The sequence below is a fragment of the Dreissena polymorpha genome, chromosome 10, assembly GCF_020536995.1.
Source record: "Dreissena polymorpha isolate Duluth1 chromosome 10, UMN_Dpol_1.0, whole genome shotgun sequence".
Lineage (NCBI taxonomy): Eukaryota > Metazoa > Mollusca > Bivalvia > Myida > Dreissenidae > Dreissena > Dreissena polymorpha.
In genome coordinates, this window is record NC_068364.1 from 88,498,148 (window position 1) to 88,518,917 (window position 20,770).

At 34.5% G+C, this 20,770-nt stretch overlaps 1 protein-coding gene across 1 annotated transcript; it reads left to right on the forward strand.

Moving 5' to 3' along the window:
- Positions 1 to 11,792: 11,792 nt before the first annotated feature.
- On the forward strand, positions 11,793 to 12,954 carry LOC127849316 (heparan-sulfate 6-O-sulfotransferase 1-like). Its single transcript, XM_052382035.1, has 3 exons — positions 11,793 to 11,821; positions 12,134 to 12,325; positions 12,591 to 12,954. The coding sequence occupies exons 1-3, from the start codon at positions 11,793 to 11,795 to the stop codon at positions 12,952 to 12,954; spliced, it is 585 nt and encodes a 194-aa protein (XP_052237995.1).
- The last annotated feature ends 7,816 nt before the right edge of the window (positions 12,955 to 20,770 follow it).

Sequence of the window (20,770 nt, forward strand, 5' to 3'; positions counted from 1 at the left end):
AGTAAAGTACAATGGACAATCAACACAATTACGGCTTTGTGTAGTTTAAGGCACTGGACCTATGTTGTTCGGGAGACTGGCTAACGGCTATCAAGTTGGACTGGCAAAGCATTGTTCCCATAAACATGATCGAGAAAGATATTGTTACGGACAGACTTAACAAAATTATGAAAAACAATGGAAATGTTTTCGATGAAGGTTTCGGAAAGGTGAAGGACATAAAAGCCAGGTTAACATTGAAAGAAGACGCGTCGCCGAGATTCTTGAAATCTAGGACAGTTCCGTACTCTATGAAACCGAACAAAGAGCGTGAACTCGACAGCCTTGAAACGAAAGGTATTATGTCAAAGGTTACTACCAGCAGATGGGCAACGCCAATCGTTCCAGTATTGAAAAACATCGGAGAGTATGTTCGAATTTGTTGTTACTTTAAAGTGACAATAAACCAAGCACTTAAATTGGACAAATACCCCCTACCAAGGATCGAGGTCATCTGCGCGAATCTGTCACACGGACAATACTCGAAACTGGATCTTCGCCAGGCGTATCTCCAACTTGAGGTCGACGACGACAGCAAGGAATTGTTGACTATTAACACTCATCAAGGGCTGTATCGGTACAACAGATGTGTGTACGGAATATCGTCCTTTCCCTAAATCTGGCAACCTACAATTGCAATTGTAAAGATAAAAGGACTAACTCGGAGCTATGTCTGGTGGCCGGGGATTGATGCCGACATTGAAATATATAAAGAAGTGAAACTTCAGCTGCTGAACCAGTATTAAATACTCATTATACACAATTAGTTGGTCCTTTATTCAAGGCAAGTGTCCAATAGCCAAAACAGTACAAAACAGCACAATACAAAACAATATACATAACAAAAGAAAGTCTGGTCAAATGTTGTAATGGGTGCGCTATGCAGCAGACGTTACCAGCGCATGTCCAATTACATCCGTGGGAATGGCCGAGCTCTAGCTGGGAGCGGATACACGTAAATTACGCATGCCTTTGTCTAGGACGAATGTTCTTAGTCATGGTTGATGCCAAATCTAAGTGGCCTGATTTCATAGAAATGAACACAACGAACACAGAAAGAACAATTCAAGTCATGCAAACCGTATTTAAAAGATATGGGTTACCGAAGCAAATTGTTTTTGACAATGGAAGTATGTTCACATCTGAAAGCTTCTAACTGTTCATGAAAAGAAACGGAATTCTCCATATAAGGACTGCGGTTGCTAAGCCATCCACCAATGGTTTTGGGGAGCGCTTCAATGCGTCTTTCAAATCTAGCATTCGCGCACCGAACAGCTAAATGGATGACCTTAACCAGCAACTGAATTGCCTTTTGCATACTTATCGTAGCACGCCACATGCTACAACCGGCGAAACAACAGCGAAAATGTTCTTACTGGTCGTGATTTGCGAAGTAGGTTAGATTTGCTTAAACCTGATACTAAGCAACACGTGAATGGCCGGCAAATGAAAATGTCAGTTCCGGACAGACATAAATTTCATGAACTAGATTTAGGTCAGAGTGTCCTTGCCCGAGATTTTAGGCCTAACTCTAAGGAAAAATAGATAAAGGGCACTATTTTTTCACGCAACGGACAACTTATTGTACAAAATGGACAACGGCATTACAGTGTTGATAAAGCACATTGATCAGTTTCGCGCTACGGACATGCAAAAGGTTTTAAATGAAAATAAAACAAACCTTTTACCGTGCGAACCGCTGTCTGTTACCGAGACTCCGTGTAATAGCCAATTGATGTCAGACCACCCGGTACTATTTGAGAACAAAGAAAATTATTCTCAAAAATGATTCTCTCAAATCAAATTAGCAATTAATTAAGGCGCGTCGGTATCCATTGACTGTCTTATCACTGGTAATGTGTTGCTGATCAGATTTATTGCTACAGTACTTGTCCTCGGACATGTTGGTACTTTGTGAATAATAATGAGCTCTGAGAAATTTTTAACATTGTGTAGTTGCGATATATAATTATGATAATTAATGCGTGATTTCACAGTAAATAAGTTAAGAACACTGACTGAGTTGATATTTGAACAAGAAATGTTATGTTTGAAAATGATTATTCATATTATTTTTGAAATGTATTATGAATTAATTTTTGACTAATAATTATATGATCAACCCATTTAAAAATGGAGGATTGTTATGCATAATGATCACGTCAGTCATTATAAGCCCCGCCTACAATGTTGTATTGCTGCATGCATATCGCTGTGTCAGTGTATTATTAAAATAGCCACCAAACTGACCGGTGTTCTAGCGTTGTCTTAAACCCACATACGCAACACACAAGCAGCTGGAGTTTCATTTCTTTATATTGAGCATTTGCTGTAGAGAGTCACTATGCATTTACACACTTAAGCATCAATTAACAAAACCTAAGTGGCAAGAGGTTTGAAAATATAAAACGTTGTAAGTAGTTTGTGTCTATTTAAGTGTTTTAAGCACGTGATCCCTAGGGTGTGGAGTGTTAAGACTACATGACCATAATTAACAAGGATGTTAATAAACTTGAAAAATATGAAAACTATTGGCTTTGCAGTTTTAGGGCAAAGATGTTGACTGTTATTTTGAGAATGATAGTGTCTATATAAACCATGTGACCCTTAATTATTCAGACTATGTTTCATTGGAATTATTTCACAAATGTCACATGTATATTGTTCATAAGTGTTCATAAGCTTTTTATAGGATTTTACATCGTAAACTGAGTTTTTAATACACTTGACTTAGATTTAATATGTGTAGTTATATTGTCATGTAACAAAGTCTGACCGAATTTAATCAAGTTTGAGTCATAGAGGTAGCCACTACAGTTATAACAAGTTTTGCGTGACCTTGAACCTGTTGACCAGGTTGTTGACCCCACTTGACTCAAATTTCACCTTGACATAAATATTATCCAGATAAACATTTTGACTTCGTTAGTGGTAATTATGAGCTTAATCGAGAAACATGACTATTTTAATTTAGCCCAATCAAAAACGCTGAGATTGCTTCATAGGAATTGTACTGTAACTGAGATCTACTTTGCTGTCGGTGTCATGATCTGTTGTGAAATCCCTGTAGGCCTCGACTTTTATGGCATCGTACTGTTACGCTTTGCGGGATTTGTTTTTGGATTCATCCAGATGGAATCAACATTAGTTTATTTTGAAATTTGCCTTAACAATCTTAAACAGCTAATTTATAATCGGCTCATTGAGGTAATAACCAACAGTTTGGAGTTCCGATAAGTAGGAATTCATAAGCATCGAAATGACAAACCGTTGATTATTACTTCAATTAACAACACTAAGCTATATATCATTTTAAATTTAACTTGATTTTTATTTTCCTCTTCGAAGAAGAGGGGTATATTGTTTTGCACATCTCGGTCCGTCGGTCGGTCTGTCGGTCGGTCGATCGGTCCGTCCACCAAATAGTTTCCGGATGATAGCTCAAGAAGGCCTATATTGCTGCAAATTTGTTAAGCTTTATAACATCTAACTGGCCACAACTCATAAACAGAGGGTTTAATATACAAAAATGTTCGTCAGGGTCTGTAGATATCAGAACAAGATGTCGTTTTTCTGGAAAGTGCTGAAGGGCTTAAAAATCCAAGATGGCGTCCAAGATGGCTGACGTTTTATGATTCAATTACTAATAAAGATGAATTGAATACGTCTATTGAACACCTATATGTACTGACTTTAATATCTGATAGAAGTGATCCATTGATATAGGGCTTCTACCAAACAGATCACCAAGGTCATAAAAGGTCCAGGTCAAGGTCATTTCATGTTCAAAATGGAAAAATAAACGAAAATTTGAGTATTGACATATCATTTTCTTTTTTAATTCAAATGCTTAACATTTGCTGTGATAACTAACCTCTTTATTATATAGCCACATTTACAAGTTTCATTTTAAACAAAAGTAAATGCCTAAAATTGTGTTGGTAACCATGGTAACCAAGACTACATACGCTGTGTGGCCATTTTCCTGGTTCGTGGAAAGTCATTTGGCATTATAACCATCAAGTTTAAAAAGTTTGCTTTTAATCTTTAATAAATACTTTAAGACTTATCAAGGCAAATGTAAAGAACAGCTATGCAGTGTTCCATGTATCATATTTATTCAACAATAAAATCTAACCAGGTATTAGTGCTTGATACAGACTCATAGACGTTATTTACAAATGTTGTAAATTATGAGGTTTTACATTGTATTTACTAATACAAATGATGCAAATAACAAATTATGTTTTCAAGTTACAAACACTGAAAAACAACTCCTGTAAACCAGGAAGTAACTGACTGTCAAACGTCTTACTTGTTGCTTTCGGAAGTCGTGGAATCCTCGTTGACTCGGCTGGCGCACTGCTGACCAACATGCTTGTCATCGCATGAGTCGTCCTTTTACCATCAACTGTTCGCTCATTCAGATTCCAGTTATCAGCAACTGCCACTACAAGCTTTCCCCTTTGGTCTCTAGGTGGTATATTGTCTGGTACAATACCACCAGAGTCTGTTATTTTGTGTGATGTAATGTTCTATTGGGCTGCTGATGTCAAGAATGACCTTAGATCTGGATATGAGATCGAATAAACAAGAGAGTACATATCTTCAATCAGATGGCGGCTGCCAAACTCGTTGTTGAGGTGTATCCCTAAGCCCAGCTGTTTCGGGGATGGGTTTTACGTGACAAGTGTAGTTAGGTCACAAGCAACAGCTAGACATCTTGTAATGGTCCTCTCAGAAGCCTCCTTGTAGCATTTTTGTCATGTAAGCAACACACTGCCTTGTAAAAAAGAGGCTCCACAAACTGCTTCTGATCTGACAATTTGATTTCTTCAAGAGCGTAAAAGAAGTCATCAAATTTAGGATTATTCTCTTTAATTCGTCTTCTCAAAATACCCATCGCCTTATGAACTACAGCTTCATCTGTGTCGTCCTCTGACTCTGGTAGTTCATCGTATGAACACTCATTGTCATCTTGAATGACCTGTTCCATCTCCTTTGACTTTCTGACAGCATCATTAATAGTCAAACTAGACGAACAAACTAGGTCAGGCTTTTCATGCTGATGAATAAAGGATACCTCTGGCCATAATTTTTCAAGAACCTTTTCAAATTGGAACTTTTTTAAGAGTTTGCATCATTTGAACATCCTTCTGATTCAGAAATTTCAACAAAACGTTTTTTTGTAATGTAGGAAAGAAGAACACCTTTTTATCAACAACAATAGAATGCTCAAATTCATTTTTAATTATCTCATCAATTATTGTGTATGAAATTGTTTGGTTTCAGAAGTGGCCTTATTGGGTGTCAGCCCGGAAAATGCATAAGTATTACACTGGTAGTATTTAGTCAAACAACCTTTTTTCTATGATATCAAGCCTCAATGGCTACAAGATCACCATTTGGAACACTTGCAAATCTGTCAATAATGGCTAAATCATTTATTGCAGTAGCAATATCTTACACTTTGCGATATATAGAGTTAGAGTCTGAAGATATAGAAGTTTCAACTAGGCCAAACAAAAAAAATGTGTGTTTCGGGAAACCCGACCCAACCTACGATTTTGGTCCCAACCCTACTTTTTTTCGTCTTGTAAAACAAAGATCTCTGAAAAAAATAGTGCCCGAGAATAACCGCGCATTTGCCACTTCCGCTATCGTTATCAATCATCCGATTTTACGCCCGGTAATTATCGATTGCACACAATAATCCAGCGTAGAATTTCATAAATTTCCAAGAATACGCATAGTATTGACGATTTTGACAGACACGCTCCATTATCCACAAAGAGTCGCTTTCGCACATTTTAATCCCTTTTGTTGAAACATCGCTGTCTACACAATAGGTCAGTAGAACCGCTAAGCGTGTTTTTTTTAATGGACCGGAACTTATTTCATACTCGACCTCGAAATCATTAGAACTAATGTTCTGAGCAAGTTTAATGATCATTGGACAAAATGATATATGTTTTTAAGTGTTTACATGGTTTTCCAGACGCAAAAGAAGAAAGACCAGACCGGAATCATTTACAAACTCAGCCGAGATATCGTTAAAAAATGTTCTGATTGAAAGTAATGATGATTGTCTTCTAGCGCGTCCACAATATATCACTAAAGCCTCGAACAACTGCCTCACCTCCTTGTTTCACTATAGCCACATAAGAAAACTGCCCTACCCAACGGCGGCCATGTTTTTAAAAGGACAAGGGCCATTTTCAAACTATGCTGATATATCATTTGAAAAAAGGTTCTATGCAAGTCTCATAATGATTGTGCAAAACATCAGACTTCTAGAGTGTCACAAGGTTTGACTATACCCATGTTATAACAGCTGTTACCCCACTTCCGCAGACAGCAATGTTTTTAACGAACAAAAATCGTTTCCAAACACTCTGCTGATATATCATAAAAACACATGTTCTGGGTACGCTTCATGAAGATTGTGTAACACATGTTTCTTCTAGAGTTTTCACAAGCCCTTTTTTTAATCTGACCTAGTGACGTTGTCCGAAATATCATTGCGACAAATGTGCTGAAAAAGTTTCGTGAACATTTAGCAATCCATGTGTGCTCTGAAGTGTTAATATGGTACATGATAACGAACAGACGACGCACACAATATTGTTACAAAAGGTCTTCGTGAGCAATGTGTACTCAGATAAGATAAAATCATTGTGCACACATCAGCAGTGAAAACAAACAGCTTGGCGAAGAAATCAGAACATGCTATCAGTAGAAATTACTTGATGGGGATAATTGTCTTTACATTTGTGCAGAGTTAAGATTTTCCACACTTAATGATAATATCCTTGTTTTTGGAGAGCTTTTCAAACAACCTTCTCACAGGCGGCCAAATTGTTTTACCGCCGAGGATAAGTTTTATGACTTTTATCACATTTTTTTTGTCTGACTCAGGAATTAATTTCAAGCAAGGATGTATTTGGACACAACTTAAAATATAAGTCGGGTGAAATTACAGCAACATTTGCCGAACAGCGCCAACAAACAGAAGCACACTTTTGGATCTACCTTTAATCCAATTCACTACACACTTGGAAAAAAATGATTAAGATGAACACGTTACTGAAAAAAAACGCATTGTAATCGGTAGAATAACGAACAATTTGCTATAATTAATTGCATAGATAGAATTATGCAAGCGATTGCGCTAGAAGCCTTAAGAGTTAATCGATTAAGTACACACGCAAAAATAAGTAAACATATATAGCGCTTTTGAACAGACACATTTTTTTTCTTCAAACAAAATTCGTTTCAATGAAATAAAAGACACTTTGTTTTATAAGTACTAGTTATAGTTTAGCAAGACTCTTTTTTCAAACGTACTACGTATATTTAAGCATGCATTCTGTACTGTGACACGCGTATCATCGAAGTTGCAAACTGTGACGTATTTCGGCTTTAATCAGCAAGCTACGACTTATTTTAGCTTGGGTTATCAAGCAGTAGAGGGCTATAAGTAAGCTATCTTCACCCTCGAATATAAACGAGTTCACTCGCATTAAGCTTTGCTATTCGAATACAGTATTACTATGGGGAAAGAAACACACACGACAGAATTGCAGATTATTATGTTCATGTATATATGGCTTTTTCAGATTGAAGTCGAAGATCTGGGCAAAATTTTGCAATAATTTAATTTGTCAACCAAGTTTTAATGCAGTTAACCGCCCTATAATAATTTTTAAACTGAGCACTTTTAGATTACAAGATAAACGCGTTGGTGTCTGTCCACTCGAACAAATGTAGCTGATAATTTGCTCCGATTAGTGCAGATTAAATGAGGACTCTCCATATCACGTATGATAAATAGCTTCTCATCTTTGTTTACTTGTCAGGATTACGGTATCTACCGACGATTTTGGTCTTAAAGTGAGTAAGAATTATCTGTAAGTGTCGACTGTTTGGGAACAATATCTTGTTGAGAACATCGATGTGTAGAATCTTGCAGAAATGAACCACTTTGTAGCATCTATTGACATCAATGTCAAGCATGTTTATACTTGGAGATTAATCTCCCAATATTGAAACTGTGCCTTATTCATGATTAAATTACATGTGCTGATATATATGTATGGAGTGTCTCATTTAAAACAAATATGCACAGTTTTTGCAAGCATAATATAATAAGTACACAGGTTATCAGAGAATTTGCGAGTAGAAATTTACAAGGTTTATTTAAAAACACGTTCAGGTTAAAAGTGACAATATGCATTATTTCATTTATGTTAAATTAAAGTCAATATATCTGCCCATTAAACTCTTAACAATTGTTCCATGATTTGGAATTGGGTTAAAACTAATTAAGTTTAATCATGATCGTTATACGTGATGCATGTTACGTACATAAACTACAGCTTTGTCACAAACATGACTTAACATACCCTCTCATCACTTTGAAACAGCAACCAAAATTGTGTCTTGAACATCATACACTTCATGTTAATAACAGTTATTGCCATATTTCAAGTTTCAATTCTATCGCTTGAGAAATATGGAAAAAGATCACTTCACAAACGGAGAAAATTGTATACGTTTGCCATAATAGGTTTACTATCAAGGCTAAATAACTCAAGAACGTGTGGATCACTGCTCATGAAAAAGTGTCTTGCACATCATCACTTTAAAGGGGATTACATATTCCAAGTTTCGATTCAATAGCTTGACAAATGAAGTCGCTCAACAAACTTTAAACATTTGATTCGGAAAAACAAACAAACCAATCAACCGACCAACCAATCGACCGACCGCCCAACAGCGTGACTCCTACATAACTCCCTGTCAAACTTCGGTGTATAATTATGTCAATCTGTTGGGTTTTTTTTATATATAATTAGCAATTAAAAGCCCACATATAGATCTATGAAATTGACACAAGATATGGTCAACGTACCGCTTATAAGACTTTTTAATAGTGTTTTTTGTGTTTTTGTTGTTATACATCAACCACTATTTTTTTCATAACTTTCTTAATGTTTTTCTAAATGTTTTTCATAGATAAAAGTAAACATGAAACCCGGTTGACGACGACCCCGATTGGTACATACGAGCTTGACACAAGATTGTCACTGCACAGTTTATATTTTGTCTCTAATATATATATATAAATAAATAAATAAATAAATAAATAAATATATATGTATATATATATATATATATATATATATATATATATATATATATATAATGTAGTGATACTAATGTGAGCATGTAATATACAAAATGTCTATTATTGCTTCAAACAGGAAAATTGTGAATCGAATTACGTGTCAATGTTTTTCGAACAGTTTGAATAACAGTTATGAAGGGGGTTTATTCCGCCTGTCTGAAAACTGGAAGGGGGTTTGTTCCGCTATGGAAGGGTATTTCTTCCGTTTATGCAAAATGTGAAAGGGGGTTTCTTCCGCTATGCTGTTTTTAGGGAAGGGTGTTTTTTCCGAAGGGGGTTTATTCCGGGATTCGTTTTGACAACTCCCAACACTTAATCCAGTTTCGTCTGGATTTTCTGTTGCACCAGTATACAGTACAATAACTGCTTCAATAGTGACTTATGTAAACGTCCGTAACGATAAATATACAGTGTGTTTGATTTGAAATTAATTTTGAGCAAATGTCAAATTCCAAATCATTCGCTATATCATTCTGTTAAAATTTACCACGGAACATTAAACGGAAATTTAATGCACGCACGCTTTCCATGCGTTTGACGTGACGTTGTTCATGTAGGGAATAATTTGCGCGCGCTTTTCTCGAGAGAAAAGATTAAAACACAATGTACATTTACAGTTTGTTTGAACAATGTGATAACGTCGAGTGAAAATTAAATAGGGAAGAGTGTTTCGGATTACAAATTTAATTATGCGCATTTGAGAATTCAACAAGAAACGGAATATGGTCCAATTTCTAGGACGCGCATACTTCGGTACGATGTTTTTTCCGGATATTCCCATTGCAAAAGCATAAGAGCCATCGCAAAGACCAGAAAAATACCTACCCAACCTAATTTTTTTTCAGCCGTTTCCCGAAGCACACAATTTCTTCTGTTTGGCCCTAGGGACCAACTTCTGCTAAAACCTCTTGATGTATTGTCTCTATGACGGCTGCACTTTTCGCCACAAATGAAGCACTATGATTTCCAGTCAAAGTTCTCAAAAGTGGACCTCGTCTTAAAAAGGTGTTCTTGTGTTTTCCTTGTCATCCATTGTTGAGTCATCATAGGACCATCTGGGCCTGAAAAACAGAAATACATATGAAATCCTTTGCAGAAAAATAGAGAATTTGAAATGACATTAATGTTCTACTGTCAATGATTATGTTTGAGAGAAATCAAACTATGATATTTATGAATATCATTATCATTGTCATACCAGACTAGGATCACCACATGGTTGTCGTATATGTCTTCAGTATACTACTCTGCTTCATTTTTTTTGAAGCAAACAGAAATCATCTTTGATTTAATAATAATTATAACTTGCCTGTGTTCTCATTGTAAGTACATTTATATCTAACAATTTAGTATATACAAACTTCTTTAATAAATGACTGTAATAATGGATCAACAGAACTACAATTAACAACACATACTTTCTTACTTTGCAGTCATAGTAGATCTTTAAGCTCTCTCCAGATGTAGCCATGTTTTCTTCCCCGAAGACTGTGGCATTCTCTTGGCTGATGAAGTTCTTTTGTCGAACCTATTAATATATTCCAAACAATAGTTTTTTAGTTTTTCAATAAAACATAACAATATTCAGTGTTGTTTAAAATAAAAAAAAAAAATTAAAAAAAAATAAAAAGAAAAAAGTTATAATGAAAAATATTTGCATTAAGCACCCTTTTCATAGACCGTCCCATTTACGTGCACAATTGAAATACGCTCGCTCGCTCTCTCGTTCGCTCCATCGAATCAAACAATATGATAGTGAAATGTTATGAATTGACTCTGCTGAATCGAATCCTGTGTTTATTTTCTGATATCTTGATCCGAAAAAGAATTATTGAGTTAATGGTAAAATCGATAAGAATGCAGCACACTTTTAACAGAAGCTCAAAATCCAGTATACCTTAAAATCCAGTGAAATAAAACAATCGATAGTCCAATCGATGTGATTTTGTCTACCTGAACCCGATTCCGTTGCTACTTTTTCGATATATTGAACCGTTAAAGAATTATTGATGTTAAATTGTGCCGTTCGATAAGAATGCAGCAACCTTTTAAAGTAACATTACTACTCAAAATCAACGAAAATTTCGTACACTATTTCGTTAAATAAACTTAATCAATTAAAAATCAGTGTTCCTTGTGGCAATTGCCGAAATTTCAGCGCCAGGTATGGTGAAATAGATGTCTGTAGATACCAAAATGCTCGTTTTTATTATTGTTTTGCATATTTAATTCCATTTTAATTTCCCGCACGATATCTATTCATACGACACATGAACACTAACATGGTGTTCGTGTGTCGTATGAATAGATATATTCGCGGGAAAAATGCCTTAATAGAAAATAATACATTTTAAATAGATGCATACTAATCACTCATTTAGTCACTCAGTCAGTCACTCACTCAATCACTCACTCCCTCACTTACAGTCAGTCACTCACTCAGTTTCTGTAAATTATACAATATTGTGTCATATTCTGTTGGTATTTCTACATGACATGGTTGAAAGACCCCGTGTCACTGTACATTATACAATATTTTGTCATATTCTGTTGGTATTTCAACATGACAAAGTTGAAAGACCCCGTGTTGCTGTACATTATACAATATTGTGTCATATTCTGTTGGTATTTCTACATAGCATAGTTGAAAGACCCCGTGTTGCTGTACATTATACAATATTGTGTCATATTATGTTGATATTTCTACATGACATAGTTGGAAGACCCCGTGTTGCTGTACATTATACATTATTATTTTATATTGTGTAGGTATTTGTACATCACGTTGCTAAGAGACCTTGTTGCTGTACATTAAACAATATTGTGTCATATTTTGTATGTATTTCTACATCATGTTGCTGAGAGACCCTGTGCCACTGTACATTATTGTTTCATATGGTGTAGGTATTTCTACATCACGTTGCTAAGAGACCCCATGTCAAGATACCTGAGCGAGTGGCGGCATCAGAGACTTGGCCAACACTGTAAAGACGCCAAACTGCAATGTGACGGGAAAAGGGTCGAGCTCTTTGACATCCGCCCGTGCTTCTACGACACCTGGCATGGCGTATCGCTTGACGAGTTCATGGAATGCAGGTCACAATATACTTATTCTATCCCTTATGTAATTTAATGTAAAACTTTCAAAGTAGGGACCTCTATTACCATACATTTACTTACAGAGCACTCTGAGTGTACTACAGTTAAGAAATACAAAAGGTATGCCACGCTAGATATTAGATAGAAATTTACAAATGAAAGTCACAGTTTTTTTCCGGCTACTTAATAGTTGATTGTATCCTGCCACTTGAGACAATATTTCATTGCACATCTAAATTATTTAGTAAACTTTGACCTGCAGGGACAATCTGGCAGTGAATCGACAGACGCGCATGATTGCAGATGTGACGAAGAGCAAGTGCTACTATAGGAGGGGCATCACTCCAGAGAAAAGGACAGAGGCTCAGTTGGAGAGTGCAAAACAGAATCTACAACAAATGCCGTTCTTTGGACTCACAGAGCGACAGACTGAGACACAACATATGTTTGAGAAAACGTTTGGTCGGAAGTTCAAAACGAGCTTCACATATTTGAATGATGCTGAAGAAGAGGATATGATCTCGGAGGACGAATTTGTGCACTTGATGCAGCACATTGAGCTGGACATGCAACTGTATCTGTACGCGGCGGAACTCTTTAAGGAAAAATTGAGGACTGTGATTTAACCCTTTACCTTTTAGATACATATTTTTACACATGAATAGTCACTTAGAAAGTTAAATTTAACTTAAGACCTTTCTTACTAGATTCAAGTTTTAAAGGCTTCATTTCCAACCCTTAGATACTGATGAGCAGCAAACAGCATAAAACCTGAACAGACTGCGAGTTACTCAGTTCTACAGTTTCTAAAAATTGCTCATAACTTCTATCAAAGCGTTTATAGTGGGCATATGTCATCCTATGGTGACAGCTTCTGTTAATACACAAAACACTGTATTATGTGAATTTGGAATAAAATATCAAGGTTACTATGGACACCATATTTGGTAATTTTTATAGAAAACTGTTTATTCCATTTTCTCTATGTATGCTTGTTCCCTTCTGTATATGCAGTAAGTATAATGAGCTCTTGAATTATTCACTAAAAGTGATTGTGATAATTTTCACTGTAAATTGTGTTCATTAATGATTGGACATGTTATTATTTTGAAGTTAAAAAAAGTCCATACCAAGATACTGTATGGTAGTTAAATCAATTTACATAATACTGTTATGTGTGAAGGTGTCTACTTGACGTATACTTTGTCATTATAAAATTATACTGCATATGAAATATTGTTGAAAAAAAGTTTATTTTAAGATTGATTTTTGTTATTCCAACTTCACAGAATATTGTGACAAAAGTACTCAATTATTATGCAATTGATGATGTAATCTCAGTAGATCATCTAGATATATGAGCCTTGTTCTGAGAAAACTGGGCTTAATGCATGTGCATAAAGTGTCATCCCAGATTAGCCTGTGCAGTCTGCACAGGCTAATCAGGGATGACACTTTCCGCTTTTTTGGTATTTTTAGTTTCAAGGAAGTCCCTCCTTACCGAAAATCAAGTTTAGGCGGACTGCACAGGCTAATCTGGGATTACACTTTACGCACATGCATTAAGCCCAGTTTTCTCAGAACAATGCTCATATTATAGCAAGCCATTTGTACCTATATGCATTCCATATGAATTTTGTATACATAAGATACAATGTAATCAAAACCAAATATATTATAATATATATATATATATATATATATATATATATATATATATATATATATATATATATATATATATATATATATATATATATGCATTTTAATAACTTGTATTTGGGATTTAATTTTAGTTTTTTTTTATATAAATGTTTACTATATTCAGCTACAAAAGAAACTAATAAAACTAGAAAAAATGGACATCTTCAAAATTTGTCACAAAAAATCTTTGAACTTCCACTTTGTGGCCTTGTCTGAATAATTCTATTAAACTATGACAGGACACCACATAGCCCATTTAATAATTGTTTAGGATTAATCAAATTGCATTTTCATCCATATAATGTGTCCAATGAAAAAACTGCCAGCGGGTAATATTTGTCCAGTATATAATTTTGGACATTCAATTTATTTCTGAGACGTACATAGCATGATGGGATGAAGTGTTGCACGCAAAAAGAGGGTCTAGGATCAAAGTCACAATTCAAGATTAAAAGTACAAACTCAGATTTAACCACTTAGATACGTATTTGTACGCATTTGTAGTCCCTCAGAAAGTTCAATTTAATTTAAGGCCTTTCTAACTAGATTCATGTTTTAAAGGCTTCATTTCCAACCCCTAGATACTGATACAGCATAAAACCTGAACAGGCTGCACCTAACCATTTTTACTTTGCTTTGAAGTTGTAAAGGGTTAAATCTATACATGTATTACCATACCACAACTAGTGTTGAACTTATGGCTATTGCTATAAGGAACACTTATTATTTATGGGTTAATTTAATTTAACGAAATATTCGTTACTTTAGAGTGTTTATGTTACTTTAAAAATGATGAGACGTGCAGTATGTTCTTATTATCTCAACGTACCAAAGCAAGATCAAATTCTGGACATTGATTTTAAACTCATTGTCTGGAAGAAAACTTGTTCATGGATGAGTTTTGGAATCACTTGAGACAGGATTGACAAGCATAATAGCTGGGAGTGTTGCTGAAAAGACCTTTACCATTAGGTCCAATGTTAAGGTCATAAGTAAATGAAATCAGCCACTAACACTTAACATAATTTACAAGTCAACTACCAAAGAGTGGGGCATGGCAGACCCGATTCCTAAGGTCAAAGTTCAAGGTTACAATTCTTGTTTAAAGGAAGCATACAAGAAATGAGTCGTGCTCTGTGAAAAGGGGGTTTAATGCATGTGCATAAAGTGTCATGCCAGATTAGCCTGTGCATTCCTCACAGGCTTATCAAGGACTATACTTTCCGCTTTTATGATACTTTTCGTTTAAAGAGTCTCTTCTTTGCAAAAATCCAGTTAAGGCGGAAAAAGTCATCTCTGATTAGGCTGTGCGGACTGCACAGGCTAATCTGGGATGACACTTCATGCACATGCATTAAACTTCTCTTTCACAGCGTGCGGCTCAAATCAATTGAGACTTTGTCCAACCTTCACCAGTAAGAAAAATATATTGCCTGCCATATCTTTGTTACCATGAAAGTCTTGTTTGACTTCACAAGAGGTATGCTGAAAACATGATTACGAGCAAGGTTAAGTAAGTCCATTGAAAAATTATGCATACAGGCACAAGGTGTGATCACCTACTTTCCCACAGCAACAGTGGATAGCAACGACAGAATCAAAGGCTGCATAACAATCATAAGAAACATCTTTAATGATAATACACTGAAATACAGTTGTTAACAAGAACATAAATACACAAACACGAATTAACATTAATGGTTTTTCGATTTTCCTTAAATCATCAATTCAAAATAATGATATACAAAAACAAAATTGTAATTATTATTAAAACACATGAGAACTGGCGTTAATTCTAATACAATAGATATTAAAGAACGTTATTTTTATACAAAACTATATTAAACTACATGTCAAGAACGTGAAAAAATGTCATTTCAATAGTGAATGAGATAAAAAATAAATTTTCTTAAATACTGATTTTTTTTATTAAAAGATATCAATACAGCAAAAATAATAATCGGTATATTAGGTAAAACACACATACATGTAGATCTTGCTTTTTCTTCACAATTTCAATTAAAAAATGAATGTTTCACAAGAAATCAGCCTGATTTTACACTTCCTTCATTGTAACAAATTGGCCTCCTTTCATCGGAATTTCACTCATATAAAACAGTAAAGTAGCAACGAACACATTACAAAAAGGTGAAGACATGAAATGTGAATAGAAGTCATTCTAGACTTGCTTTCACAAAGATTTCTGTTGTAATATTTACACTTAAAAATCCTGAACCCTTACATGATTTAAACAAATAATGATGCATTGATTAATGAATACACCATTATTACTGATATTGTTCAAGTATATAAACCCTTTTCCACAAAGATACATATTTTGACCTATTTGAAGTCCCTTAGGAAATTGATTGTTATTAAAGGCCTTTCTTACAAGATTCAAGTTTCAAAGGCTTCATTTCCAACCCTTAGATACTGATGAGCAGCAAACAGCATAAAACCTGAACAGACGTATCATGCGGTGTCTCATCTGGGTCTACGCCGTTTGCTTTAAGGAATATCTGTAAGAAATATTCTAACTATAGAAACAAGAAACCGTCGGAGACGGGTGATGCTCCCCAAAGGTTTTTTGTCACAATATTGCACTATATATGGAGATAAAAGGAAACGTCTTGAGGGGCATAACTTTGGACAAAATAATACGATGGATGGTTTAGCAACTTAAAAATTTCAAAGGGCCATAACTCTCTAAATAAATCATCTAACCAGAACCCCCAAATAACATGCGCATCTCCTCAAGGTAGTTAAGCTTCCCATAAAGCTTCATTGAATTCCAGTCAGTAGTTGGGGAGAAATAGCCCACACTAGAATTGCACTATATGTACAGTTTATAGAAAATTTCAAAGGGCCATAACTCTGTGAAAAATCATCCGACCATAACCGGCTGATAATATATGCACATCTCTTGTTGGTAGTGAAGCTTCCCATAAAGTTTCATTGAATTCCCGTAATAAGTTGCTGAGCAATAGCTCGGACAAGAATTGCACTATATGAACAATGGAAAATTTCAAAGGGCCATAACTCTGTAAAAAATCATCCGACGAGAACTGGCTAATAATATGCACATCTCCTCTTGGTAGTGAAGCTTGTCATAAAGTTTCATTGAATTCCTGTCATTAGTTGCTGAGAAATAGTCAAGACAAGAATTGCACTATATGTACAGTTAATGGAAAATTTCAAAGGGCCATAACTCTGTGAAAAATCATCTGACCAGAACCGGCTGATAATATGCACCTCTTAGTAGTGAAGCTTCCCATTAAGTTTAATTGAATTCCGGTCATTAATTGTTTAGAAATATCCCAGACAAAAATTGTGGGGAGCATAATAAATATACTATAAATCCCTAATTTTTGAAATAAATTGATCTAATTTAGAAGGATGGGAGAGTCCAGTAGGCATTAATGGGTTTCTCCCATCGTTCTAATTTGGATCAATTTATTTCCAAAATTAGGGATGTCTAGTATATTTATTTCTATATTTATAATATTTCTTAAAGAAATTCCTTTAAGCAAACAGCGCAGTCCCAGATGAGACGCTGCATCATGTGGCGTCTCATCTGGGTCTACGCTGTTTGCCAAGGCCTTTTTTCAAGACGCTAGGCATAAATGGGATAATTGGTTTTAATGACGGTGGATGGTATTAAAATTGGTTTTAATGATGATGAATGATATTTAAATGGGTTGTTAGAATAGCAAAGAATGGAATTTGAATTAGTTGCAATAACAGTGAATGGCATTTCAATCAGTTTCTATAACTGTTAATTTCATTTACACTGGTTCCGATAACATTTTAATTTGTACCAATGACAGTAAATTGCATTTAGGAAACAATTGTGTACATGACGATGCTCATATGAGGCGTCAGCAGTTATCACATTAAGAAACAATTACACAAGGTAACCAACCATTATTCATTCTGAGTTGTTATACTCATTAATAGATTTTTGGGCTATTGTCTAACTACTAATTTTCGGACATGTTTCCATGAAGATTCGCAAATGCTCCTTCTCACTTCTCAGCCAAGTGATACATTTATTGAAAAAACCAACAGTAACAGACAAAAACAAAAATAGGAAATCAAAGTAAGAAACATAAAATGCTTCTTTCATTGTATGAATAAAAGACTGTATAAATAGCAACTTCCCTAATTTTGACGATTTCAGTTGATTTTAAAACTATGACTTCAAAGCAAATGGAAAGTCATCTCTGGAGCTACTCATGCCGCATATGGCATAAGACCCATTTTCCCATGATGTAGTTCTTATCGAAAACACCAACTTACACAAAACAGCTACACACATACAGTGGGACCATGCCTTTGAGGAATTAAAAGTACGCACATTACAAACAAACAGCATTAACGTTTGCTAAACAACTATAAAACTATATCACAAACAAAATTTGTGTAAAACATTTTTAGGAAAATATTGCTTTGGTCGAAATAAAACTACTTGTACATCATAAAATCTCTACATCCATTACAAAACATACTACGGACTATAAATGTATCAAAACACACTGAAACTGAAAAACGTTTATGAAACTGTTTTAGAAAACAACAAATAACTACATCAACAAGTATAACATAATAGTATATTTACATATATTTACATGTATACTAATGGCACATTCATTCCCACAAGAAACTTGCTGAAAATAGCATTTTTTTTCCCAAAAGTTTGGATCATTGCCTGATGAAAATCTGTGCAAATTAGAAACACAGGCATGTGTATTAAGAACGACAAACGAAAATCAACAAACAAAACACTTTGCAATGTGTTTTAAAATGAAGGTAAATGAACATTGCTTAAAAAAACAAAACAAGTGATATATAAAATTATAAGTAAAAAACACAATTTTTATCAAAATATTAAAGCAGTGGGAAAAATATCCATAACAATCGTTCTTCAAAATAAATGTAATCAAATGTTTGGTAACAGCATCAAAACAAAAGGATATGTTTACCAATGATTAACCTATTTATGTCTAGCGTCTAGAAAAGGGGCCTTGGCTTACAGCATAGACCCAGGCGGCACCTCATCAGGGTCTGCACTGTTTGCTTAAAGGAATTTCTGTAACAAATATTCTAAATATAGAAATAAATATACTCGACATCACTAATTTGGAAAATAAATTGATTCAATTTAGAAGGATGGAAGAATCCATTAGGCATAAATGGGTGAATGAGAGTTAGCTCAATTTCTATGTTAAAAAATATCAGGAAAGATCGTTCGCAACTTGCACCCAGATGTTTTGAAATAAAAGTCACAGGAATTAAGAAGTAAAATAAATAAATAAAAATTATTGCAAAATAATATGGAAATTGGGTAAAGGCTGTCCTTTTTAAAAACCTTTCACTTCCCTGGTTTGCCATAGTGATATTAAGATTATTGCATTGGTCACGTTTAATGGAATCTTTTCATGTTAAATTGACAATTTTTTTTTTCAAATTTGCAAATTTTCGTTGTAGTTATGATATTTGCAAGCTAACAGTAATACTGAACATTTACCAAACTCTAAATATTTACGCAAACATAATGATAAATCCCGAATGTTGTTTACATTTCGTGACGTCATTTGACGTTGCAACATCATTTCAGCAAAATAACAAAATGCGTCAATAAACGAAAACTAAGCCAATGAAAACGCTTAAAAATGTTGTATTACACATGTGTAATATAACAAAATATGTAATTGTTATATTACATGGGAAACAGGGTATGTGATAAGAAAGTATACATTTTGTTAAAACATATGAACTCTAACAAAAAAATGTTCCGCATATTGTTTCATAAATTAATAATCACCAATCAAAAATTATTAATCATTTGTAATGCTTTTCATCACTAGTTGAACAAATACATATAACTGGTAAATATAAAAGCCTTAGAGATGTAGAGGTATTGTGCTTTGATTTCATTTCATAGTTTGTGGGTTTCAAATCCCAGGTCGTGCAAAATCTTTCATTCCACTTTGTTTCTTGCTGTTATAAATATTTAAGACTATTGAAAATATAAGATTTTTGTTTTTATATACATTTTTATAATATTTCTTCATATTATAAAATCTTTTAACAAGTCCAATTAACAGAAGATTAATTAAATGATGATGTTGTAGTATCAATACACCATACCTTAACCCTTTGCATGCTGGGAAATGTGTCGTCTGCAAAAATGTCGTCTGCTGAATTTCTAAAATTAGCATTTTCTTCGATTTTTTTTCAAAGAATACTATCCGAATAGCAAACAGTTTGGATCCTGATGAGACGTCACGTTCTGTGGCGTCTCATCTCGATACAAACTGTTTGCAAAGGCCTTTAAAATTCGGTTCCCGCACTGAAAGGGTTAATAAATAATGCAAAACACATAACGAGATAAAAACAACAACAAAAAACATGGATTTAACCTGCCAACATACCCTATTAGAGCTCGATTGGTGAATATACTTAGTGAATATACTGACAGGACCTGGTATAAGATTCATAAAAACTTAATAAATGATCATAGTATAAAACTTCAACTACCTTTATTAAAGTAGTTTTTTTTAATAAAATAATTTAAAACTCAATAAGTGCTGGTATTCATTTCTAAGAAAAAATCACACAAGAGTAAAAAATATATAACCAGAATGTTTAAATAAGATAAAAAGTTTCAGAACTATGATACACAAGAGATGGCCTGGCTTCTAGTTGGTCCGTCACAAGGACATGTGATCAGTCAGT

Coding starts and splice junctions, on each gene's coding strand:
- LOC127849316 (XM_052382035.1), top strand. CDS start 11,793: ATGACAAAGTTGAAAGACCCCGTGTTGCT. Junction 11,822..12,133: donor TTGAAAGACCCCGTGTTGCT/GTACATTATACA, acceptor CATATGGTGTAG/GTATTTCTACATCACGTTGC. Junction 12,326..12,590: donor GACGAGTTCATGGAATGCAG/GTCACAATATAC, acceptor TTTGACCTGCAG/GGACAATCTGGCAGTGAATC.